Source organism: Antechinus flavipes, chromosome 1 (assembly GCF_016432865.1).
Source record: "Antechinus flavipes isolate AdamAnt ecotype Samford, QLD, Australia chromosome 1, AdamAnt_v2, whole genome shotgun sequence".
NCBI lineage: Eukaryota > Metazoa > Chordata > Mammalia > Dasyuromorphia > Dasyuridae > Antechinus > Antechinus flavipes.
In genome coordinates, this window is record NC_067398.1 from 535,955,900 (window position 1) to 535,983,703 (window position 27,804).

Consider the following 27,804-nt stretch of genomic DNA (forward strand, 5'->3'; position numbering starts at 1 on the left):
GAGCCTCGGCCCGCTCTCATCCTCAAAAGGAGGGTGACGTCATAAAGGTGGGCGGTGCCCTCTGTCTCCGCTATTGCGTCGCGGCCAATCGCCACGTGGGGGAGCTCCAGTTGCGCGACCGGAACTTCCGGGACGTCTATGGGGTTCTGGGTTGTTTCGCGCAGCTTTGGTGCGGGCCTGCGGGAGCGACTGGAACCATGTGGGTCGCGTTGGGGCGATCGCTCAGCTTCTCTAGGAATGGGTCGGAGCTGGCATTTTGGAGGGGGAGCGGAGCCTTGGCGGCCGAAACCAAGAGTCGGTGGCTAAGCCTAGTGATCTGCTTCCTTCGAGGTCGTCCCCAGTGCCGGGGTCTGCATGGCTCGCCAGCTGTCTGCGGCAGTAAGAATTTGCTCAAGAAATTTGCTTCGAAAACCAAGTAAATGGGCTTAACTTGGGGAAGGACGCAGTTCGTGGGCGTAGTGCTTAGAGAGCGCTCTAATAACCGAGGGATCCGTCCCTCCCTCTCCCGCAGCCTCAGTTTCCTTTAGCGCCTCTTCAGTGCTTGCGAGTAATGAAGGACTCCTCTGTGAAACGGGAGTAATACTAATAGTAATAACAGTAATAGCGTCTGCTGTCCGATCGAGAGAGATGTTCTATGTAAAACGCTTTGCAAACTTTAAAGCCTCACGTCAGTGCTAGCTGTCTATTTCCAAACAGGAGATTTGACATCCAGGGTCTGTTAGGCGCTCCATCTTCTGACAGTTTAAGACTCACCAGCTCCTGGCTGCTTGATCCCCCAAATCCCCTCTTCAGTTTAGTGTTGCAATTGAGCTCAGAAGCCATCTAGTCCAACACCCCCTCCCCCATTTTATAGATGGAAAATCGAGACCCAGAGGAAATTAAGAAACTTGCCCATGGTCCCACAGGTCGTAGATAGAGAATTAAAAGCTTAAAATAAAGGGAGGAATTCCTCCACGTTGACTTGAGCCCCAGCGACAGAACAACAGCTGGTTTTTTAGGACAGTATAAGAAAAATACCCCAGAATGGTGGTTGAGCACTCTGCCCCTTTAAGTTGCAGCTGGTAGGATTTTGTAGCGATTTTAGTAAAGTGTTCCTGATTTATCCGGTCCTCAAAAATGTAAAAATCTGGGTAATCACGTGAGGAAACATTGAACTTTGAATATTTCTGCAAAATGGAAAAACTTGAATGTTTACAATAGAAAACTTAAGTAGGTATTATTGGTACATTAATCAACCTGTGGTTTATACCTGTGCTGGTATAACTAATATTAACTCTAAACTCTGACTTATATATGAGATTATTTAATAAAAGAATAACTTAATATTTTAAATCAATAGTTTTCAAAAAACCACTTTAGGGTCAACGGGTGGCTTGGCATAAATCAGTGTCTTAAATTGACCCATCTGTGAAAGAGGATTTTTCCTATCATTCTGTACCATCTTCTTACAAGTAGCAATTGTGTAATTATTTTAATATTGTAAAACTATCTTTAGGGTAACGAAGATATTTACTGTTTTTTCACTTGTACTGCTGGACACTATTCCTCCTTCATTTTTCAGGAGCTTTACAGAATCAAGTCAAAGATCCCTATCATTTTAAAGCTGATGTTCTGTGGATCCTATTACTTGAAATATCAAACATATTAGAGATACTTTAGGTTGTTATCCAGCTTTTAATAATGATAAAAAGGCATGCAACTGCATATTTAAAAAAAAACTTACCAAATCTAATGCCACTAACTTTTTAGTTTTTATGAATAGGACCCAGATAATTCTAGGTAGTATGGAAGAAAGGTTCTTGATAATTTTTTTCTGCCTTTGGACAGTGAAATAGGACCAATTTAAAATTATTGAGACTTGTATTGACTTTACTCCCTACTACTTTGTAACTTTTTAATTAGAACCTTAGTAACATCTTGTCTAAGTTTAGCTTTTTAGTTACATAGTTGTGGTGTTTGAACTTCTCAAAAGTCTAGTTATAGTCATAACTATTTTATTCAAGTTACGATCAAAGCAAATGTTATCTGTTTTCCCCACAGAAAGAAATTCTGGTATGAAAGCCCTTCCCTAGGACCTCACTTTGTAAGTAAAGAGTGGTAGTGATTATAAAATCTTAGATTCCTAGACTCTTTTACTAGATAAGCCTGGATACTTTTGTAAATATATCATTCTCATTCCTCTGCATTTATTAGAACAAGGCTCTATTACTCACTTGCCTCTTTTTTGAGATGAGTATCTATGTAAGTTAGTTGTCATTAGACAGCAAATGGAAAATGAAAATTTGCTCTTTTTATTGAAAGCACAAGATTATTTACTTATACTGTTTTGTTAAATCTATCTGATTTCAATTTAAGAAAATGTCATTGATTCAATTTATAGCTGCTTAAGATATAATTAAGGAAATGTGACTGATTCAATTTATAGCTACTTCAGATATAATTACACACAGAAATCTATGCAAAGTACTGATGAATTAGGCTTACAGATAGTCATGTTAAAGTAAATACAGTGTTGGTGAGTGCTTTTATCTAAGAGGGTTACTATAGTAGTATATAGTAGTAACAGAAGAGTCACCTGTAAAATAAACAACATTTTCTCACTGAAAGCCCAGATAACTTAGACTAGGTTTTGTGGGCTGTTCACATTTCAAGGATGTGTACAGATGCTAGTTGATCAGTCCTTGATATCTTTGCCTTTACATTTTGTAGGAGTTGAATGTACCAAGATATTAGTCATTTTCAATCTGTGTTTTCTTTTTCTCTTTAAAGACATATAATCCATCTAGCTGGGAAAGTCTAATGAAACGTACTCCAAAAAAGACTAAAAAAGACAGCATACGCAAGAGGGCCCTCGATGGGATTCTTTATCAGGCATTGTCAGACTTGATACGTACCTTTGAAGTAAATGAAGATGTCTATGATCTGAATGTGGAATTTTCTAAGGTATATCATAGTGGTTACAATTTATGCAAAGTTATGCTGTTGAAAGTTTCAGAACTCACATAGATTATGCATTAGGAATCCTTTCCTCTTACATTGACAATTAACTTTCATGCTCAAAGACTAGTTGTAGATTATGGTAATACTTATCATTTTAAAAAGCTAAAAGAGAAAATTAGAATGTGCTATTGCAAGCAAATGCCTGAGTAGAAGAGTAAAATACCAGGTGATATTGTGAGAGTGAGGGAAATCAATTTTTTTTATTTTTAAAACTCAGGTAAACTATTTCCTAAAAGTAGCTAGGTGGTCCAATAAATAGAACATTAGCCTTGGAATCAGATAGACCCGAGTTCAAACCAGCTCTTAGATACTCACTAGCTCTGTGGTCCTGGGCAAGTCACTTAATCCTGTCTGCCTCAATTCTTCATTTGTAAAATGAGCTGAAGAAGTAAGTGGCTAATCCCTCGGATATCTTTGCCAAGAAAACCCCAAAGGGGTCACAAAGGTATGGATGTGACTGAAAAGGACTTAGCAACAATAAAAGTGATTTTTTACCATCTTTTTAAAGTGAATTCACCCAAAGTAGTAAGAACACTGGGGAAAAAAAAGGTGTGTATGGTAGTCTTTTTTTTTCTCTTTACTAGTTTGTACATTTTAAGTGTACTAAGTGTCACGGTAGCTGAATATGGAGGTAATTAAGTGGTTTATAGAAACATAATAGTGACTGTATTAGATGATTTCTTAGGTCCCTTCCAATTCTGTAGTTCTTTGAATATAAAGAAACTAGGGTTCTAAATGAAGACTGGCCTAACAACCAGCAAACATTAAGTGTTTATTATATGCCAAGCATTGAGAGGCCCCAGGACTATATAGACCAAACCAGAATTATCCCTGGTATCAAGGAATCTTATGTGAGGGAGGCCATTTGTCTGATTACTTGTCAGACCTATTATTAATGGATCCTTGCTCAGAAACAGCTTGGACTACATGGCCTCTGAAGACTCTTCTAATTCTTGAGCTTCTGTAAAATATTGAAGCTTTGTAAATTTCATTATCTTCATTCACTAGTGTATTGCATTATTTGTATTTTAGGAGAATGGGAGTAAGAGTAGGATTAAAGGTATGATTAAGGCATATGCATGAAAAATTGCATTGTTTAAGTTGTGGAGTTAATACTAGGCTTTGTTTCTCATTTACTGAAAGAATTATTTGGATACACACAGCTTAGGAGAACTGATACCTGACTAAATGAATTTTTTTTCTTGTTTTTTTGTTGGGTGGAATGGCGGTTTTTCAGGTATCTCTTGCCCCAGATTATTCAGCCTGTCGTGTGTATTGGAAGACATCCCTGTCTGCTGAGCAGAATGATCACATAGAAGTGATTTTACAGAAGAATGCTTCATATTTCAGGTGCTACTATTTTGCTTTACATTATAGTTTTTGTTATTTGGATGAAAAATCAGCCTCTAACTTTTGAATGGCCAGAGCTGAACAGAACAAGTTAGAATGGGACAGTCATGATACAAACAAAAAAATATGAAGAAAACACTTGAAAGTGGAAGTCCTCCTGATTAGAAGGGCTTAATATGCTAGGACAAAGGCAGTGCTATATATAGAGAAAAAAACCACAAGTAGGCTGAACCATGACATCATTTTTAGGTCTTGAGTAGCAGTTCCATGGCAGGCTCATGCAGGCATACCTGGGTCCTGTGGGAACAGACTTCAAGTTGATTGTCTCACAGTGGGGTGTAGAACCAGATGTGGTAGAGCAGAATATAGGACCTGATTCAATTCACTTAGCTGTACAAGAAATGAATTTTGAGCATGTTAGAAGGAATGATAGTTAGCTCTTAGGTCCTTGGAAAATAAGGGGAATATATCTAAATCATATTGATTAATATGAAAATCATAAATGCCTCAGTGAACTGGTCAAAAAGTAGTGCTGGTCAAAGCCATGCTCTTTATTAGTGGATGGGAAAATATAAGGTGCAAAGGATTGTTGTTATGCCAAACTCAGGGCACAGTGAGTTTGTTGGGCCTTAGCTCTGGAAAACTGGGTGTCTCTAAAATATTTTGAAATTTTCTTTCTGTATTAAAGTTTTCCTAAAATATCCCAGTGTTTTATTTGTAATTAAATTATCTTAGATTTTTCTTTATTAATTACTTTCCCTTTTATGGAAAGTGTTAGTTTTGGCATTTCACAGAAAGCACTTTCTACTTAGGGCTTTTATAATTTGTTTGTTTTTCTTAGGCCTAAAGTATGCAAATAAAGCATTATCAATGTTTACTTTGAAGATGAAACAGTGTTTAGATAAAATAGGCTTTTATTCAATCAACTAACTATAGACTTCAAGTATTCAAAAATTCCCTATTTACAAAGGAGCAAATTTCAAGAATATAGGTTTATATAGAGCATTTAATTTTTTAAAAAATAACTTCTAGGCAACATCATGGGATAAGCACACTGTTGTACTTCAATAGTTTCAGGTGTGTGTGACTCTTCATAACCCATTTGGGATTTCTTGGCAAAGGGAATGGTTTGCCATTTCCTTCCCCAGCTCATTGTGCAGTTGAGGAAACTGAAGCAAACATGGTTAAGTGACTTGCATAATGTCACACTGCTGGATTTAACTTTTAAATTTTAAAATTCAATTTAAATATTTAACTTTCTAATAAATAGCCTTAATTAATTTCTTTAAATATTGAATTGTTTGATTTCCTTGCTGTTCAAGGGACTTTCAAAATTCTTCTTCAGCATCACAATTTCAAATTGTCACTTATGCAGCTCTCAGTTTACCTTACAGTTCAACTTTCATAGCCATACATTGCTACTGTAAGAACCACAATTTTGACTAAATGGACTTTGTTGGCAAGGTGATGTCTTTGCTTTTAAGTGTGGTGTACATATTTGAGATAGATTTTTTTTCCAAGGAACAAGGATCTTTTAATTTCATGGCTGCAATCACTGTCTAGTATGATGTTTGAGCCAAAGAATAGAAAATCTGACTTGTTAGGATCCTAAGGTTTTTTTTTTTTGTTGTTGTTGTTTTTTTTTTTTTTTTTTTTTTTTAATGTTAAGCTTCAAGTCAACTTTTACACTCTTCTCTTCCTCATCAAGAGGCTTCTTAAATCGTCTTCACTTTTTGCTATCAGAGTGGTATTATCTACATGTCTGAGATTGTTGACATTTCTCCTGGCAACTTTTTCTGACTTTTGATTCATCTAGCCTGGCATTTCACATGATTTACTTTGCATATAAGTTAAATAAAATAATAATATGCAGCCTTGTCACATTCCTTTTCTGATCTTAACCCAATCAGTTATTGCATATTCATTTCTAATTGTTGCTTTTGGGCCCTCATGTGGGTTCCTCAGATGACAAATAAGTTGATGGTACTCCCATCTGATTGAGGACTTGCCATATTTTACGTGAGCCTTACAGGCAAAGGCTTCAATAAGTGAAGCAGAAGTCAATTTTTTTTTGTTTTGTGGAACTCTCTTGCTTTCTCTGTAACCCAGTGTAGTTCTTTTGCCTTTTTGAAAACCAGCCTAGTCTGGTAATTCTCCATTCACATATTGCTAAAGTCTAGCTTGTATAATCTTGTGAGTACTATTGTATGGTAATTTTAGTATTCCTTAGCATTGCCCTTTTTTAGGATTGAATATAAATTCATCTTTTTTCATCCAGTGGTCATTATTGTGTTGCTGGCATCTTGAGTGCAGCACTTTAATAGCATCATCATTTAGGGTTTCTTTAGAGAAGAAAATGTCAAACCTTGCCGAGAAAAATCTTTGAGTACTAATAAAATGATTTTAAAAAAAAAATACTATTTGTAGATGAGCTCCTAAAGTCAGAAGATGTCCAATATTCTATTAGACAATAGTAGAGGACAACTAGAGATACCTCCAGTACCAATGAAATGACTGGGCTAAAGCCTAAAGGAAACTCAGTTGCGGATATTTCATGTTTTTTTTTTTAATTCTTTAATATTTAATTTTTTTATTTACAAGACATATGCATGAATAATTTTTCAGCATTGACTATTACAAAACCCTTTGTTATAATTTTTCCCTTTCTTCCCCCCACCTTCTCCCCCAGATGGCAGGTTGACCAATGTTAAAACATAAGTTAAATACAATATATGTATACATGTCCATACCGTTTTGCTGTACAAAAAGAATTGGACTTTGAAATAGTGTACAATTAATCTGTGAAGGAAATAAAAAATGCTGGCGGACAAAAATAGAGAGATTGGGAATTCTATTTAGTGGTTCATAGTCATCTCCCAGAGTTCTTTTGCTGGGTGTAACTGGTTCAATTCATGACTGCTATATGGGAACTAATTTGGCCTCATTGCCGAAGAGGGCTGCGCCTATCAGAATTGATCATCATATGGTATTGGTGTTGACATCGATAATGATCTTCTGATCCTGCTCATTTCACTCAGCATCAGTTCATGTAAGTCTCTCCAGTCCTTTCTGAAATCATCCTGCTGGTCATTTCTTACAGAACAATAATATTCCAATAATATTCATATACCACTGTAACGACCACTCTAGCACCCTGTATACCTTAGAATCAGCCAGAGTCAGGATAAGCAAAAGTCCTTAGTCTTTATTCTTGGTCTTTAGGGTTAGAAGAGAACAGGATGGAGGCAGAATCTCCTTGACCACCTTCTTTCCTTGTCTACTGCCAAAGTGACTTGGGCTCATCTTACTCCACCCCCCAGTCCCTCCTACAATCCTCTGTATACACCAATCATTGAGCCAGCACAGGATAGTGGGAAGGGCCATTTTCCAAGCATGTACCTATAGAGTATTGTCCAATCAATAGTTAGCCTCAAGTGCTCAGCTGTCCTGACCTCAGTGCATCGACTCAAGAGTTTCAGCCTTCTACATACCACAATTTATTCATCCATTCTCCAATTGATTGGCATCCACTCAGTTTCCAGTTTCTGGCCACTACAAAGAGGGCTGCCATAAACATTCTTGCACATACAGGTCCCTTTTCCTTTTCTTTCTTTCTTTCTTTCTTTTTTTTTTTTTGTTTAATGTTTCCAAGTCCCCAGATTTTTTTTTTAATCATAGCTTTTTATTTACAAGATATATGCATAGGTAATTTTTCAGCATTGACAGCTGCAAATGCTTTTGTTCCAAATTTTTCTCTCCTTCCCCCCACTCCTTCCCCCAAATGGCAGGTTGACCAATACATGTTAGATAAGTTAAAGTATAGGTTAATTACAATATATGTATACATGTCAAAACAGTTAATTTGCTGTATAAAGAGAGTCAGATTCTGAAATAGTGTACAATTAGCCTGTGAAGGAAATCAAAAATGCAGACAGACAAAAATAGAAGGATTGGGAATTCTATGTAGTGGTTCATAGTCATCTCCCAGAGGTTTTTCCCTGGGTGTAGCTGGTTCAGTTCATTACTGCTCTATTGGAACTGATTTGGTTCATCTTCATTCTTGAAGAGGGCCACGTCCATCAGAATTGATCATCATATAGTATTGTTGAAGTATATAGTGATCTTCTGATTCTGCTCATTTCACTCAGCATCAGTTCATGTAAATCTCTCCAGGGCCTTTCTGAAATCATCCTGCTGGTCATTTCTTACGGAACAATAATATTCCATAATATTCATATACCACAATTTATTCAGCCATTCTCCAATTGATGGGCATCCACTCAGTTTCCAGTTTCTGGTCACTAGAAAGAGGGCTGCCACAAACATTCTTTAAAATCTCTTTGGGATATAAGCCCAGTAGTAACACTGCTAGGTCAAAGGGTATGCATAGTTTGATAGCTTTTTGAGCATAGTTCCAAATTGCTCTTCAGAATGACTGGATGTATTCACAATTCCACCAACAATGTATCAGTGTCCCAGTTTTCCCACATACCCTCCAACATTCCGCATTTCTTTCCCTGTCATTTAGCCAATCTGACAGGTGTGTAGTGGTTATCTCAGAGTTGTCTTAATTTGCATTTCTCTGATTAATAATGATTTGGAGCATCTTTTCATATGTCTATAAATAGTTTTAATTTCTTCATCTGAGAATTGTCTGTTCATATCTTTGACCGTTTATCATTTGGAGAATTAGGAAACGAGGCCTTTATCAGAACCTTTGACTGTAAAAATGTTTTCCCAGTTTATTGCTTCCTTTCTAATCTTGTCTGCATTAGTTTTGTTTGTATAAAAACGTTTCAATTTGATACAATCAAATTGTGATCAATAATGATCTCTACTTCTTCTTTGGTCATAAATTCCTTCCTCTTCCACAGGTCTGAGAGGTAAACTATCAATGCTCTTCCAATTTATTTATAATCTCATTTTTTTTTTCACAATTATAACTTTTTATTGACAGAACCCATGCTTGGGTAATTTTTTACAACATTATCTCTTGCACTCACTTCTGTTCCAACTTTCCCCCCTTCCCCTCCACCCCCTCCTCCAGATGGCAAGCAATCCTATACATATTAAATATATCACAGTATATCCTAGATACAATATTTGTATGCAGAACCAAATAGTTCTCTTGTTGCACAGGAAGAATTGGATTCAGAAGTTAAAAAATTACCTGGGAAAAAAACCAAAAATGTGAACAATTTACATTCATTTCCCAGTGTTCTTTCTTTGGGTGTAGCTGCTTTTGTCCATCATTGATCAACTGAAACTGAGTTAGAGCTCTTTGTCGAAGAAATCCACTTCCATCAGACTACATCCTCATACAGTATCATTGTTGAAGTATTTAATGATCTCCCAGTTCTGCTCATTTCACTTAGCATCAGTTCATGTAAGTCTCTCCAAGCCTCTCTCTGTATTCCTCCTGCTGGTCATTTCTTACAGAACAATAATGTTCCATAACATTCATATACCACAATTTACCCAACCATTTTCCAATTGGTGGGCATCCATTCATTTTCCAATTTCTAGCCACTAAAAACAGGGCTGCCACAAACAATTTGGCACATACAGGTCCCTTTCCCTTCTTTAGTATCTCTTGGGGTATAAGCCCAGTAGCAGCACTGCTGGATCAAAGGGTATGCACAGTATTAACTTTTTCAGCATAATTCCAAACTGCTCTCCAGAATGGCTGGATGTATTCACAATTCCACCAACAATGTATCAGTGTCCCAGTTTTCCCACTTCCCTTCCAACATTCTGCATTATCTTTCCCTGTCATTCTAGCCAATCTGACAGGTGTGCAGTGGTATCTCAGAGTTGTCTTAATTTGCATTTCTCTGATTAATAATGACTTGGAGCATCTTTTCATATGGCTAGAAATAGTTTCAATTTCTTCATCTGAAAATTGTCTGTTCATATCCTTTGATCATTTATCAATTGGATTATGGTTTGATTTCTTATAAATTAATGTCAATTCTCTATATATTTTGGAAATGAGGCCTTTATCAGAACCTTTGACTGTAAAAATTTTTCCCAGTTTATTGCTTCCCTTCTCATCTTGTCTGCATTAGTTTTGTTTGTACAAAAATTTTTCAATTGATATAGTCAAAATTTTCTATTTTGTAATCAATATATGATCTCTAGTTCTTCTTTAGTCATAAATTCCTTCCTCTTCCACAGGTCTGAGAGGTAAACTATCCTATGCTCTTCCAATTTATTTATAATCTCCTTCTTTATGCCTAGGCCATGAACCCATTTTTACCTTATCTTGGTGTACGGTGTTAAGTGTGGTTCAATGCCTAGTTTCTGCCATACTAATTTCCAATTTTCCCAGCAATTTTTGTCAGACAGTGAGTTCTTATCCCAAAAGCTGGGATCTTTGGATTTGTCAAACACTAAATTATTAATTCACTGTTTTGTCCTTTGAACCTAACCTATTCCACTGATCAACTAGTCTATTTCTTAGTCATACCAAATGGTTTTGGTAACTGCTGCTTTATAATATAATTTTCGATCTGGTAAAGCTAGGCCACCCTCATTTGATTTTTTTTCTTCATTAATTCCCTTGAAATTCTTGACCTTTTGTTTTTCCATATGAACTTTGTTGTTCTACATCATTTTTTTTTCCCCTGGGTCATTAAAATAGTTTTTTGGGAGTCTGATTGGTATAGCGCTAAATAAATAGATTAGTTTAGGTAGTATTGTCATTTTTATTATATTTGCTTGCCCAATCTAAGAGCATTTAATATTTTTCCAATTGGTTAGATCTGACTTTATTTGTGTAGAAAGAGTTTTGTAGTTTTGCTCATATAGTTTCTGATTTTCCCTTGGCAGATAGATTCCTAGATATTTTATACTGTCAGTAGTTACTTTACTTATTTTATTTTTTTTTTTAAGAATTCTAAGAGTTTGATTTTATTTTATTTTATTTTGGGGATAATAATTTTTTTTATTTTGAAAAAAATTTCTTTACAACATTATCCCTTGCACTCACTTCTGTTCTGACTTTATCCCTCCCTCTCGCTGCCCCCTCCCCCCGATGGCAAGCATCAGTAGTTACTTTAAATGGAATTTCTCTTTGTAACTCTTAACTGTTGGTTTTGTTAGTGATATATAAGAATGCTGATGACTTATGTGAGTTTATTCTATATCCTGCAACTTTGCTAAAGGTGTGGATTATTTTTAATAGCTTTTTAGTAGAATCTCTGGGGTTCTGTAAGTATACCAAAATATCATCAGCAAAGAGTGATAATTTGGTTTCCTCATTACCTACTCTAATTCCTTTAATTTCTTTCTCAGCTTTTATTGCTAAAGCTAGCATTTCTAATACAATATTAAATAGTAATGGTGATAGAGAGCAACCTTGTTTCACTCTTGTTTTTATTGGGAATGGTTGCAGTTTATCCCCATTACGTATGATGCTTACTGATGGTTTTAAATAGATGCTACTGATTATTTTAAGGAAAAGACCATTTATTCCTATACTCTCAAGTGTTTTTTATAGGAATGGATGTTGAATTTTATCAAATGCTTTTTTTGCATCTATTGAGATGATCATATGGTTTTTGTTAATTTGGTTATTAATATGGTCAATTATATTAAGTTTTCCTAATATTGAACCAGCCCTGCATTCCTGGTATAAATCCTATTTGATCGTGGTGTATTATCCTGGGCATGATTTTCTGTAGTCTTTTTGTTAATATCTTTGCTAAGATTTTAGCATCAATATTCATTAGGGAGATTGGTCTATAATTTTCTTTCTCTATTTTCAACCTACCTGGTTTAGGTATCAATACCATGTCTGTGTCATAAAAGGAATTTGGTAGGACTCCTTCATTCCCTATTTTTTCAAGTAGTTTATATAGCATTGGGGCTAATTGTTCTTTAAATGTTTGGTAGAATTTACATGTAAATTCATCTGATCCTGGGGATTTTTTCTTAGGGAGTTGGTTAATAGCTTGTTTTTTTTTTTTTTTTTTTTTTCTGAGATGGAACTATTTAAGCAATTTACTTCCTCCTCTGTTAATCTGGGAAGCCTATATTTTTGGAGGTAGTCATCCATTTCACTTAAGTTATCAAATTTATTGGCATAAAGTTGGGCGAAGTAACTCCTTATTATTGCTCTAATTTCCTCTTCATTGGTGGAAAGTTCCCCCTTTTCATTTTTAAGACTAACAATTTGATTTTCCTCTTTCCTTTTTCTAATCAGATTTACCAAAGATTTATCTATTTTATTGGTTTTTTCATAAAACCAACTCTTAGTTTTACTTATTAATTCAATAGCTTTTTTTTACTTTTGATATTATTTTCTCCTTTTAATTTTAGAATTTCAAATTTAGTATTTGATTGGGGGTTTTTAATTTGGACTTTTTCTAGCTTTTTAAGTTGCAAGCCCAATTTATTGATCTTCTCTTTCTCTATTTTATTCAAGTAAGCCTCTAAAGATATAAAATTTCCCCTTGTTACTGCTTTGACTACATCCTACAAATTTTGGTATGATGTCTCATCAATGTCATTATTTTGAGTGAAATAATTAATTGTATCTATAATTTGCTGCTTCATCCAATCATTCTTTAAGATGAGATTATTTAGTTTCCAATCACTTTTTGGTCTATTTACCCCTAACTTTTTCTTGAATATAGTTTTTATTGCATCGTGATCTGAAAAGAAAGCATTTACTATTTCTGCCTTCCTGCATTTAATTTTGAGATCTTTATGTCCTAATATATATGGTCAATTTTTGTGTAGGTTCCATGAACTGCTGAGAAGAAAGTATACTTTCTGTCACCATTCAATTTTCTCCAAAGAACTATCATATCTAATTTTTCTAATATTCTACTTACCTTTTTAATTTCTTTCTTATTTGTTTTGTGGTTTGATTTTAATTCTGAGAGTGCAAAATTGACATCTCCCACTATTACAGTTTTGCTGTCTTATTTCTTCTTGCAATTCTCTTAACTTCTTCTTTAGGAAGTTAGATGGTATACCACTTGGTGCATATATGTTTAATATTGATATTGCTTCATTGTCTATAGTTCCCTTTAATAAGATATAGTTTCCTTCCTTATCTCTTTTAATTAGAGATTTTTGCTTTTGCTTGATCTGAGATAAGGATGGCTATCCCTGCTTTTTTGACTTCACCTGAAGCTTAGTAGATTCTGCTTCAGCCTTTTACCTTTACTCTGTATGTATCTCCCTGCTTTAAATGTGTTTCCTATAAACAACATATTGTAGGGTTCTGACTTTTGATCCAATTTGCTATCTGCCTCTGCTTTGTGGGAGAGTTCATCCCATTCACATTTACGGTTAAAATGACTAATTCTGTATTTCCTGCCATCTTGTTAACCCCAGCTTATGCTTTTCTTCTTTCCTTCCCTTTTACTCCCTTCCCTAATATTAAACTTATGGGCCCCATTTGCGTCATGCAGCTCTCCCTCTTTAGAACCCCTCTCCTCCCTTTGACTCCCTTCCCCATTCTTGTACCCTTCCCTTATTATTCTTTTTCCTTTTCCCTTTTCCTCTCCCCCTTTTTAATGAGGTGAGAAAAGATTCTCTATAAAACAAATATGTCAATTATTTTCTCTTTGAGCCAACTTTGATGAGAGTAAGATTCACACAATGTTCCTCCCCCTCTCTAAGTTCCCTCAGATATGATAGGTTTCCTTTGCCTCATCATGGGATGTAATTTCCCTCTTTTTATCTCCCCTTTTCCCTTTTTCTGGCACAATTCCCTTCCATTTCTACTTCCCTTGTTTTATGTTATATCAGTAAAATCAAATTACACATGTGGTTTTTACAGTTCTCAAGAGTTCCTTTTACCTTTTTCTGCTTCTCTTGAGTCCTATGGTCGGAGATCAAATTTTTTGTTTAGATTTGTTAAGCTTTAGAAACAAATGGAATTCCTCTGTTTCATTAAATGTTCATCTTCTTCCATGGAAGAAAATGCTCAGCTTAGCTGGGTAGTTTATTCTTGGCTGCATTCCAAGTTCTTTTGCCTTTCGGAATATCAGATTCCAGGCCCTTCAATCCTTTAATGTGGAGGCAGCCAGATCTTGAGTGACCCTTATTGTGGCACCTTGGTATTTGAATTGTTTTTTCCTGGCTGCTTGTAATATTTTTTCTTTAGTCTGATAGTGCTGAAACTTGGCCACAATATTCCTTGGAGTCTTTATTTTAGCATCTTTTTCAGAAGGTGTTAGATGAATTCTTTCAAAGCCTATTTTACCTTCTAGTTCTATTACTTCTGGGCAGTTCTCTTTGATGATTTCCTGTAAAATAGTATCTAGGCTCTTTTTTTCATCATAATTTTCAGGAAGTCCAATGACCCTCAGGTTATCTCTCCTAGATCTGTTTTCCAGGTCTGTTGTTTTTCCAAGTAAATATTTGATGTTTTTTCCTAATCTTAAATTTTTTTGGTTTTGCTTGACTGATTCTTGATGTCTCAATGAATCAGTCATTTCTGTTTGTTCAGTTCTGATTTTTAGTGAGTTATTTTCTTCATTAGCTTTTTTTTACTTCTTTTTCTATATGTCCAATTGAGTTTTTAAATGAGTTGTTTTGCTCTATGGAATTTTTTTCCATTTCAGTAATTTTTTTTTTAGTGAGTTATTTCCTTTTTCCAATTCACAAATCCTACTTTCTTGGGAATTCTTAACCTTTTTCAATTCATAAATTCTGTTTCTCTGCACTTTTTGGGAGTTTTTTACCTTTTCCAATTCACATTTCAGGATGTTGTAGCTCTCTTGCATAGCTTCTCTTTCCCCATTTTTCTTCTAGTTCTCTTTTAAGGTTTTTAATAGTCTCTTCTAGAAGACTTTTGTGTTGTGGACCAGCAGTTGTCTGGAGACTGTCTGCTATTAGTCCCCTCTGGGTTGAAAACTGCTCTCTTTCTGTATAGAAGCTATTGATCATTCTTTTGATTTTTAAATTAATTTTGTTAAAGCCTGTAGGGTCTGCCTTCAGGGCCAAAAGGTTACCAGCTTCCTCTGCAGAGCAAGGATAGGTGTATGGACAGGTAGCTGTCCTGCCAACCGGCTACAAAGAGCAGCGAGGGAGAAAGTACGGGAATGCTCTGGGAAAGAGTTTCCCCTGCAAGTAACTCAGGCCTGCAAGGCTGAGCTGGGAAAGTGCCCTGCAAAGAACCCTGCTGTGCGAGTTAAGGATTGCCCTGGGGCTAGAATCTGGGCAGTGAAAGTGTCACTACCCCAGGCCAAAACCCACTGTGGGGGAGTGGGTATTAGCCACTGACCAGTGAATAGTTCCTCTCAGACCAGAAGTGTCCCTGCCCAGGGAAGCATGGTCATGCTGTGAAAGTTCTATTGCCCCAGGCCAAGTCCCCCTCTGTGCAGATTAGAGGCTGCCCAGGCTGTGCCCTCCTGCTGTGCAGATTTGTAACTGTCCCCGCAAAAGCCCCGCTGCAGGATGTGGCTGCAGGGCTACATTACAGTCTGCCTGAGTCACTTCTGGTTTTGAGTGGTTATAGCCAGATTTTGTTAGGTTCTGGCGTTTTTTAGAGAGTACCCTCTGTCTTTGGCTTTAATTTCTCTGCTGGTTTACTGCTTTATAATTAAGGCAGAGCAGTTAGCCTATAGCAGAGTTGTCTCTAGCTGAGAGGTCACCCCCGCCCCTGGTCTGTTCCAGATGCTAGTCTCTCCCTGCCTGCGCTGGTCTGTTCCTGGCCCCTCAGGACAAACCTTTCTTGGTGATCTTCCAGATTATCTTTGGCTGGTAAGTTGTGCTTCTAAACTTTGTGGGTTTTACCAGTGAAGCGCTATTTTTGAGGCTTGAATTTAATAGTTGTTTGTGAGGACATGAAAGTGTGCCTTCTTCGTCATCTTGGCTCCATCCTCCCCTTTCCCTCCCAGATTTCTCCCTTTCCCTTCTTTAAAATCTCTTTGGGATATAAGCCCCGTAGTAACACTGCTGGATTAAAGGGTGTGCACAGTTTGATAACTTTTTGAGCAGAGTTCCAAATCACTTTCCAGAATGGCTGGATGTATTCACAATTCCACCAACAATGTATCAATGTCCTAGTTTTCCCACATTCCCTCCAACATGTGGATACTTCTTGTGATGATTAATTTCACATGGAAACCTAGAATGTTGAATCTGTGAACCATGGAAGCTGGATGTGGTCAAACAGGAGATAGAAAGATTTAATATCAACATCCAGGGTGTCACTTAACTTAAATGGACAGGAATGGATGAATTTAATTTAAGTGATGACTACATATAGTACTGTGCACAAGTGTCCTTTAGAAGAAATAGTTATCATAGTCCGTAAAAAGATGAGAAAAGAACTACTAGCATATATTCTCAAAAATGACCACTATGATATCAGTTTAAATCCAAGGCAAACCACTTAACATCATAGTAATTCAAGCCTATTCTCTAACTACTAGTACCAAAGATGCCAAAGTTGATCAATTCTGTGAAGATCTATAATACCAAAAAATGATGCCACATTCTTCACAGGAGATTGGAATTCTAAAGTAGGCCATCATAAGAGAATTAGAATAACAGGCAAGGTTGGCCTTGGAATACAAAATGAAGCAGGGCAGAGACTAATAGAATTTTGTCAAGATTTAACTCATTGGTCATAAATAAATACACTTTTTCAACCCCCCCAAAAAGCAGCTCTACACATGGACATCACAGGCAGTCAACATAGAAGTCAGATTGATTTATATACTTTGTAGTCAGCAGTGGAGAAGCTCTATATATAATTAGTTAAAACAAGATCTAGAGCTAACTGTGGCTCAGATCATGAGCTGCTTATTGCAAAATTCAGATTTAAATAGAAGAAAGTAGAAAAAACCATTAGACCATATAGTTTAGATCTAAACAGTATCAATACATTGGTCATTTCTGAAAATATATACCTTATTCTATACCTGTAATCTGTCATCTATGGTAAGAGAAAGAAGGCATACTTTGAAATCACAATTGGTTCAGTAGTATTTTCTTTTAGATTATTGTGGTAATTAGGTAAATTATGTATATGATTCTGTTTACTTCATCCTGCACAATTCAAATAGCTCTCCAGAGTTATCCTGGGAACATCTTAAAACTTAAAAGCATCCAGAACTGAACAAAGTATCTTTTACCTTATCCCCTTTTCTTTTTCAAACGTCACTATTTCTAAGCTACTATTATCCTCCTTCTAGGTTCATCACCTCAACTTATCCTGGACATCTCATTATCCTTTTCTCTACATATATAATCAGTTACCATATCTTCCTATTTTTCTATCTCTACAACATCTTTAATATGCACTTTTTCCTCTCTGTTCACATAATGACCACCTAATTTTGATCCTCTTCACTTCTTGCTGTATTCCTGCTAGAGCCCCCTAATATTCTCTCTGCCTTAACTGTCTCATTCCTCTAGTCTATGTTACATACTGTATTGTAGTGTGTTCTTTAATCATAAATCTGACCTTCTGCTCAGCTAACTCTAGTAATGTTTCTCTTAGAACTCTTCATTGGGCAGTAAGAAATTTTGAATATGGAGAATTCAGAGTCTGTTCCTTTCCTCAGACCTGAGTTCAAATGTGGACTCAAATACTACCTAGCTTTGTGACTTGAGATGAATGCCTTATCCTTTTTTGCCTCAGTTTCTTTTGTTGTAAAATGAGATAATAACAACATGTATATTTTAGAGGAGTTGTGAGAATTAAATGAGATAATTCTGTGTTATTTGAGTTGAGCCTTAAAGAAGACTGTCTAGTCTTAAGCAAATCATATCATTTTTTGTGGCTTCATCTATATAGGACTGAATTATTTTTCTGGTCTTTTTACTTCTGGTTCTAAATTCTGTGATCCAGTAAATTCTGCATTATTCATTTAATTTTGAATAATGAAGTTGTTTTAAACTGAGTTTTATAGAATTATTGCCAAGAAATATTTAAACTGGTAATATCTTAATTAAAAGGCTGAGTTAATTAAAAAGCTGTTGAGTTTCATACATCGAGGGGCACAGTGTTGGGTGCTGGGCCTTGAGTCAGGAAGAACTAAACTCCAAACCTACCTCAGAAATGTATGTAACCCTGGATATGTCACTTCAGCTCTCTAGTGCTTAAGTTTCCTTAACTATAAAAAGTGGATAATAATAGCATCTGCCTCATGGGATTGTTGTGAAGATCAAATGAGATATTTGTAACACACTTACCACAATACTTGGCATGCTTATTTCTTCCTTAATATAGGTGAGTGTTTAACATGATATAAAAAACTCAGTTGGCCTTCAGTTAGACGTGATTTTGAATATGGGTTTTTCTATTTCCTTGCTCTGTTTTTGTTGCTTTACCTGAGTTTCAGTTTATATATCTGTAAAATGAAGATAATACTTTCATTGATTATGCCTCAGAATTGTTTTAAGAAAAATCTTTTCAAAATCTTAAATATTATAGAATAATTTATATAAAATATATGAATTTTTGTTATAAAATGCTTTTAAGGGGCCTAATTTTTTTTTTAAAACTTGTGATTATGGCTCTGCATAGTAATCTTTTCCTCATGTCACATGGTACTGTAGGAGACCTTTTTAATTTGACATTTTACTTCTAGAAGGTTAGAATTCTAAACTAGTTGATTACCACTGGTTGTAAGTCATAATGTGTTGTAGTTTGTTTGTTTGTTTTTTTTTTTTTTTTAACAACATCATATATCAAATGTCATGGAAAAACTGAGGAACTCTTTGGATCTTCTGTTCCTTTTAGGCATCTTTTAATTACCTATCAGATCCTAAGGAATGTTCCTCCAATAGTATTTATTCGTGATAAAGAAAATGCAGCAGTAGCAGAGGTAAGTAAAATTGTTGGTGTGAATTTTATTTTGTAGATATATTATTCTCCTTTCTAGGAAAATGTAGGGTGATTTTGATAGGAACAAATTAAAAGAACTTTAAATTGAATCTTTTGATAATTAAATTATTCTCCCCAGCCTTTTCCAGAACATAGATCTAGAACTAGATTATAGGCTATAATCCCCCGTTTTTCAGTGGAAGAAACTAAAACCCAGAGAGATTAAGTAGCTTGCTTAGGGTCATACAACTAACTAGTAACTGATATCCTTCTGATTCCAAGTCCATTTGTATTCCAAGTGTAAAGGAGTCCTATCCTTTCTACCAAGCTGTTTCAATTAAATAGTGATTTGGTTTTCATTTTCTTAAAGTCTCTTTTTATTCATTTGACAAATTGGGTTTTTATTTATTTATTTTTAAGTTGAGTATTTGCTATGTATAAAATACTGACTTGGAGTTTAGACAAAGGATGCTGCCATTTCAGCTTATATTGGGAATAGTGGACAGGCTAGAAGAGCCATAGAAAAAGGAAAGTGGCAACGTTTTCTCCTCATTAAAATATAATATTTGAACTTGTCAATGATAATTTAGTGAAAGAACCAACCTTTTCTTTTTTTTAAATTTTTTTAAAATTTTAATTATATCTTTTTATTGACAGAACATATGCATGGGTAATTTTTTACAACACTGTCCCTTGCACTCATTTATGTTCCAACTTTTCCCTTTCCTCCCTCCATTCCCTCCCCTAGATGGCAGGCAGTCTTATACATGTTAAAAAGTATGTTAAAGTATATCCTAGACACAATATATGTGTGCAGATCCATACAGTTCTCTTAGAACCAACCTTTTAAAGCCAATCCTGATTTGCTTTTTAGAGATCTCTAAAAAATTCCAGTTTTGCTGTAGACTTATAAAGTTTATGAGAATTGTGCTAAAAGTGACAGGCAAGATAATTTTCAGTATGTGACTTTTGGTGTAATTATTAAATAGATGGATTTTGCCTTTGATAATTGCTGGTAATAATAATAGGTACAGCCTTCCCAGAAAACAGAAAAAAAGGAGGAAAAAAAGCTGCCTTACTTTCTCCATTTGAAAAAACAAAGACTCTGATCAAACTTTTAATTTCTCACTCTAATCTTGTAAGGATCTCGGTTCTTAGTTATTTCATATGATATTCTATAGATTATGACTAATGATGTATCAGTTATCTGGGATTTCATTGGTGTCAGTATTCCTTTCACTTAGACAGATTTGCAAGTCCTTTATAACTTAATAAATGGTCCTTGCAAATTGTTGACTAAGTTAAAGATGACCAACTAAATTTCATTGGATTGGTTGTCATCCAACAGACACATAAACTATCATTATCACGCCTATATTTGAAGCTTTCCCAGGTTTTTAGCATCTGCCAAAATTTGTGATCCATTAGCATAGCTTTGGAAAACTTCAGCTCAACTGCCTGTCAAATGTATCAAGAAATGGCATCCAAATATGTCTTTAGTGGAAGTTGATTATAACAAATGAAATAAATTTCTTTTGAAATTTTGAAATCAAAATTTCAAAAATGTTACTTGTAGAGAACAATTTTGATGAAATATGTTTTTCCTAAGCATTGAAACCTGAAATTTTACAGTTGGTTTGGCATTTGTTAAATAATGCTGAGATATTAATCTAATTCAGGCATTTTCTGCTTTTCAAAGCAATAAATTTGTGGAAAATGTTTCAAGATGGATCAACATAAAGTGAAACCCTGTTTGTAGATTTGGTCATCACTGGAAACTAGTTGAGAAAGGTACTGAAAAATTACACAGGCCTTTATTGGGCAACCAGTGAGAGGGTTAGTGAAATGGCATAAAGTAATCTGCCTCTTATCCTTTGTTGCCTTAAAATATTTTGCAGATCTGGTCTAATCTATGTGTGGTCATTGCCTGCCAGCTGTCTTCCTTGTAATCAATTTATTCCTCCTTATAAGTAAGGCTGCACAACAAGTTGGTAATAGTGCTTTAGCATAAAAGTCATATTTTGATGCCTTCATAGTCATTCATTTGCATTGCTTCTTTTATAAACTACTCAATAGCCTTTCAGCTCACAAGAAAGAACTGGGGGATATTATGAAAGGAAAGATTTAATAGCAGTATTTGAAGTATTTTTCAAAAATACTTTAAACAGTTAAGAGAAATACTAATGGAAATGAATAAGGCTGCATATGAAATCAATTCAGATGATTCAATACTTCATAGAAAGTACTGAATAATCAATAAACATTTGTTAAGTGCCTATTCTGTGCCAAAGGTTCAAGGAAATAGTTTTAAAAGCCTGACTGTTCTTCAGAAATATTCATGTAAATTGAACTTTTAAGATTAGCACTTGAGTCCATTTTAAGTTTAATAGCATTATTAAAATTTATAAATATGATTTTTTAAAAATACATGCAAAGATAGTTTTCAACATTCACCTTTGAAAAACTCTGTGTTCCAACTTTTCCCTTCTCCCTTCCCTCTTCCTTCCTCCTCTAGATAGCAAGTAATTCAATACATGTTAAACATATGCAATTCTCTCTTTCTCTATCTTTCTACTCTTTATTTTTTTTCCCACTCTTATTATTTAGAAATTTTTTTCTTCTAGTTTAAAAAAGTTCCTTGGCTGTGGAGCCAAGCAAAACAACTCTGATCTCTTGTTCACAGGGAAGCCTTTTTCATACATAAAATGTCTCTTGAATCCCTTCTAAATTTTCTCTTCTTTAGGATAGGCATCCCAAGTTCTTTCATTTAATCCTTTTATGACCTTCTATGCTATAATCTTTAGTATTCTGCATAGTTAACTATTTTTGGACCTGTTCCAGAAGGCCCTAAAGTGTGATACTTGGATCTGACCATAGTATTCAAACACAGGTATTTTCTGATCTCTTTAAGGTACAAAATGATGATCATATCCCTCTTCCTGGACACTTGGCTTTTCTTAAGACATCTTAGGAGTATTTGCTTTCTTTGCTGCCATAATAGACTGTTGACAAACAGAACTTGTAGTTCATTAAGCTTTCCAATTTATTTCAGACCACTCTCCCATCTTGAACTTTTGAATATTTTTTTTTAACTGAAGCATGAGGATTTATATTTATATCTGTTAAATTTCATCTTATTAGATGAGGCCAGTTGTAGCCATTAAAAACCTTTTGGGTCCTGACTTTGTCATCTATAAATTTGATAAGTATGTTATCTCTGCCACTGACCAAGTCATGTATTACAATAGTATTGTAATACTACAAAACAGCATAAGGCCTATAACAGATTCTAGGGACACTTTTTAGAGAGTTTTCTTTTTCAATCAAAGGTTTTTATTTTCAAAACAAATGCACAGATAACTTTTCAACATTGATCCTTGCACAGCCTTGTGTTCCAAATTTTCCCCTCCTTCCTCTTACCCCCTCCCTTAGATGGAAAGTAATCCAATATATGTTATACATATTAAAATATGTTAAATCCAATATATGTAAACATATTTGTACAATTATCTTGCTGCACAGGAAAGATCATATCAAAAAAGAAAGAAAATGAATAAAAAAACAAAATGCAAACCAATAACAAAAGGAATGAGAATGTTATGTTATTAGAAATCTTTTTTGAAGTTGATATTGGCTTTTTTGTTGTTGGATCATTCAGGTAGTTCCAAGTGGTATTTAGGGTATTTTGGTAGGAATAATATTTTTGGTTTGAGAGTTTGACCTCAAGCCCTTTTTAGGGTTGCTCATTCACCTTTACACCTAGCTCTCAACTGTGACTCCAAGAAATTGTAGCATGCATAGTAGATATATTCCAGCAATTTCTTGGTATGTAGGCTAAACCAAGTTGAAGTAATTGACAGGCCTCCAACCCATCTGAGTTAAGGAGATGTGTACACCAAGCATGTCAAGACTTCCCCTGGCAAAATAGTCAAGACAAGAACAGTTTGTTCCAACAGCCGTGAAGGCAGTTGAAGCAGGCACTATGTGTGCTTAGAGCTTGGTTAGACAGAAGAGGCCAAGATTATACTGCATCCCAAGCTATTGGTAGTCATTCTGATTTTTGTTTTGCCACTAGACTTCATTAATTCTGGAAGAGAGAGTGAGGCTGATGACTTTGTACAGTTTTGCTTCACTTCATTGCTGCAATTCATTTTGATTCTGCTTCATTTAATCCAATTCACAATTAAGTCAGGACCTCACCCTCATGATGTTATTGGTCCTCTTTGAAAAGAAAGGATCAACAACAACAGAAAGGTGCTATAATTTTGTCAGGAATTGAAGTTCAATTCAGCAGGTTAGGGTATGTAGACTTAATTTCTCTCTCTTTAAAAACAAATTAGGACATTTATTATTTCTTCCCTAGACCTTTCTAATACTCTCATTTTTCAGAGATTGTTGATGGCCATTCAGCAGTCACAACTGCCATTTCTTTCAGAACCCTTTTTGTGTAGCTTTTCTTCCAGCTCTGTAAGGTTCTGTTTAGCTTTCTGGAGGTCTTTGGATCAGCCTTCGTTTCAGCAGAATAATCACCACAAGAATAGTCAGGAATAAAGTCCAAAATCTTTATTATCTCCTTCACAGTCTGTCTCTTTCACCTGGGACTTGGATTAGCTTTCTGGAGCCCAAGAATGGGTCTTGGTTTCAGTATAGGAGGCAGGAGAGCTACCGGGAGGGTCTCTGTTTTGAAATCTGTTTCTCATTCAGTTTGTCCCAGTTTATATACTCTATTACAGTTATATCATTAACACTATACTGAGTATAAACCAATCATTATATCACTAGGGAACCATTATTTGTTGTAAGATTAGATCAATCATAATGAACTAGAGAACTCAGATGCTAAACTAGATAACCATTGTCAATTCCACTGAGTTAACACCTTGTTGTAGGATTAAATCAATCATACTGAGTTCCTGCCCTTTACACAGCTCCATTCCCAACTCTATAAACTTTTCCACCCCCTAAATAGCAATCTGTCTTACCTTGATGTTGTCTCTGCTCCTGCTTGGGACCATCATTTCAGGAAGCACTCAAGACTTGTGATCACTTCTTCACTGGTTCTACTTTTGATTCTTTGTAGTTTCCCATCATTTATCCCTCTTTCCCTTTCTTGCCCACTTTTATGGATTGTCTTTCTCTATTGAAATGTAGAATAAAAATAATAGTTGAGTAATTGAGTAATTCTGCTGTCTCTCCATTGCCTATTTCCATTATGTTGTCTATCTTAAGCAGAAATACTAACCCGGTTTTGGTCTTCCTTTTAAATAAAATACAAACCAAAAAAAGGTCATTTAGATTTTTTTTTAATTAGTAAGTGAACAGGTCTCAGGTGTATTGGTAGCAATAAATTATAAGTGTTGAAATCAAATTGGAACACACGTCTCTCTTAACTTAAAGTCTGATGCTCTTTTCATTAAATGGTATCAAACTGTAGGTAATTTTGAATTTATTTTTCAGATAAATAGGTTACTGGAAATTGCTGATTTTGGACCCCCTGATGAAAAAGATTTGACACAAAGTGACCCAAGGTAAATAAATAAAATAAATAGCAATCTGTCTTACCTTGATGTTGTCTCTGCTCCTTCAGTCTTTCTCTGATTAAAGAGTTCCTGCTTGGGACCATCATTTCAGGAAGCACTCAAGACTTGTGATCACTTCTTCACTGGTTCTACTCTTGATTCTTTGTAGTTTCCCATCATTTATCCCTCTTTCCCTTTCTTGCCCACTTTTATGGATTGTCTTTCTCTATTGAAATGTAGAATAAAAATAATAGCTGATATTTCTTCTCATGTTTAGCCTCAATTGAAGACTGTTTTTATGTATGTCTAATGTTCCTAAAACATGATATAATTTCCTATTGTACTAGAAGTATAATATTTTTAATATTTTGATGTGGTGTTCTTTCCATTTACATTGTTGCAGTTACTATGTATATTGCTTTCTTGACTCTACTTACTTCACTTTGCATCAAATCATATAGATTTTTCTGTGCTTCTCCACATTCATCACATTAAACATTTCTTACAGCATAGTAATATTTGCACTCATATATATCTTAACTTGTTTAGCCATTCCCCAATCAATGGCCATCTACCTTGTTTCCAATTCTTAATTATCATAAAAAGTGCTGCTGTAAATATTTCAGAATATATAAGGGCTGTTTTCTTATTGATTGCTTGCTTATTGATTACTCCCATTAATGGAGTCTCGGGTTCAAAGAGTTTGGACACATAAGCATTTTATTTGTATAATTCCAATTTGCTTTCCAAAATGGCTATACCATTTTATAGCTCTACCAGCAATGTATTAGTACATCTATAATTCCACAATTCTTCTACCACTTTTGGACAGTTTGCAGGTGTCCCCCCATCCTTTTTTTTTTTGCTTTGTTATTTCTGTATTATCTGTATGGATTTTTCTTTACTTGGCAAACAATTTAAATCATTGTTATACATGAAAAAAAATTTTCAAGTAAGCTGAAGATATTTTATATGTGTATATGAAGTAATAAAGATTTTTTTAAAATAATATTTTATTTTTCTCCCAGTTACATGTAAAAGCAGTTTTAATAGTCTCTTTTTCTTCAGATTATTCTCTCCTTCTCCTTCATTGAGATGGCAAGCAGTTTGACATAAGATGTACATGTGTGGTCATGCAAAACATATTTTTATGTAAGTCATGCTGTTGTGAAAGAAAACAGACAAATTTTTTTCCTTTCAGAATTGTCTTAGGTCATTGTACTGATGAGAATAGCTAAATTATTCACAGTAGATCATCATATAATATTGTTGTTCCTATGTACAGTACTCTCCTGATTCTGCTCATTTCCCTTTGTATCCTTTCATGTAAGTTTTTCCAGATTTTTTTGACAGCATCCTGCTTGTCATTTCTTATAGCACAATAGTATTTCATCACAATCATATACAACCACTTGTTCAGTTTATCTCCAACTGATAGACATCCCCTCAATTTCCAATTCTTTGTCACCACTAAATATGTAAATGCTATGAATATTTTTGCTTATCTTTCTGGGATACAGATCTAATAGTAGTATTGTTGAGTTAAAGGGTTTTCATAGGTTTTATTGTCCTTTGGGCACAGTTCCAAATTGTTCTCCAGTATGGTTGAATCAATATACAACTTCACCAACAGTGTATTAATGTTTTAAATTTCCCATATTTTCTCCAATATTTATCATTTTTCTTTTTTTCTTACTAGTTAATCTGATAGTAGCTCAAAGATGCTTTAATTTGCATTGCTCTAATGAATAGTGATTTAGAGCATTTTTTTCTTATCATCATAAATAGTTTTGATTACTTTGTCTGGAAACTGCCAGAATATGGACATATTCTTTGACCATTTATCAATGAGGAATGGCTTTTATTTCTATAAATTTGATCAGTTTTCTATATATTTGAGAAATAGAGAAACTTACTGTAAAAATGTTTTCCATAGTAATAATTATTATATATTTCCCTTCATCCTCTTATTCCCCTGTTTATCCTATTATTTATTCTCTTTACTCCTTTGCTCTTTCCAATTTTTCTTCTATTTTTCTAACTTGATTTTTGGGCCTCTCCTCCAGATAGATACTCTAGCCGAAATTGACTAATAATGATCTCTAGAGCAAGGAGGAAAGTACTGTTACTCCTTTTATTGTTTCTAGCTAAAGAAAAAAAAAAATGAACACTATGGATATTTTCAGCAAAAAAGAATGAGACCATAAATTTCCTTAAAGTATATGGAAATTATAACCTAGTGCTTTATTTTGTTTTTGTTTTTTTGTTTTTTTGTTTTTTGTACAGTAAAATCTCAATTCTCTTTCATGTCCTGTCCATATAGTAGGGGGACTTTATAGCTTTTAAAGAAAAGACAACATTGTTTCTCTTTTTCTTAGCTGCTTTTGGTTGAGTACTTTTAATGTGAATGGCTAGTTCTATTTATTTAATTTCCTTGGTGCATCTGGCATGTATGAGTGCAGAAATTCATTTGGAGTGCATTTAATATGAGGTATTGAATGACTCTGGAGAAATTAGGCTCAGCAAAATCACATGTATGGTCATAAAGTATTTTAATGTGGAGATGTTTAAAATTATTTTACTATACCATTGATAAATGATTTCTTTTTTTCTCCTTAAATTTACAGTGAATGTAAGACATCAGTAACCTCTGTATCATCTCATGTATCAGAGTGCACCATTCAGCCAAATCTCTTTGGAATTGACCATGAGGCACTCCACAAGCAGATAATGGAGTACAAAAGAAACAAAGGGAAAGGTCATGATGATATAAGCATTGGAAGTGCAGAGCAAGAACAGGAACAGGTATCTATGCTGCAGAAGCAAGTGAAAAAGAAAATGAAGAAGGCAAAGCGTTCCGTGGATGATGACATAACCCCCCAGGATTATTTACTCAACAGATATTGTGATCAGCTGGACAAGAATGATAGCTTTTTGGAAGAATATAAACCAGAGTATGAATTGCAAGAAGCATTAGAGAAATTAGAATTAGAGGATAATAGTGTTTATGAGGAACAAAGTTCATCAACTACAGATCTTGGAGAAAATAAACTTAAGAAGTGTTAACTTTTCTGATAGTTTTTTAAAAATTTGGCTTGGTTTGCTATTTAACATTAAACTGGACCTAAAAATCTA

At 34.8% G+C, this 27,804-nt stretch overlaps 1 protein-coding gene across 1 annotated transcript; it reads left to right on the plus strand.

Moving 5' to 3' along the window:
* The first annotated feature begins 2 nt into the window (after positions 1-2).
* On the plus strand, positions 3-27,804 carry RBFA (ribosome binding factor A). Its single transcript, XM_051970579.1, has 7 exons — positions 3-415; positions 2,041-2,083; positions 2,770-2,943; positions 4,238-4,350; positions 19,067-19,151; positions 24,608-24,678; positions 27,297-27,804. The coding sequence occupies exons 1-7, from the start codon at positions 198-200 to the stop codon at positions 27,733-27,735; spliced, it is 1,143 nt and encodes a 380-aa protein (XP_051826539.1). The 5' UTR covers positions 3-197; the 3' UTR covers positions 27,736-27,804.

What these genes read in the sequence shown, in the direction of transcription:
- RBFA (XM_051970579.1), top strand. Translation starts at nt 198, where the DNA reads ATGTGGGTCGCGTTGGGGCGATCGCTCAGCTTCTCTAGGAATGGGTCG. An exon ending in AAATTTGCTTCGAAAACCAA is followed by an intron (nt 416 to 2,040) that starts GTAAATGGGCTT and finishes TTTTCCCCACAG; the next exon opens with AAAGAAATTCTGGTATGAAA. An exon ending in TTGACACAAAGTGACCCAAG is followed by an intron (nt 24,679 to 27,296) that starts GTAAATAAATAA and finishes TTAAATTTACAG; the next exon opens with TGAATGTAAGACATCAGTAA.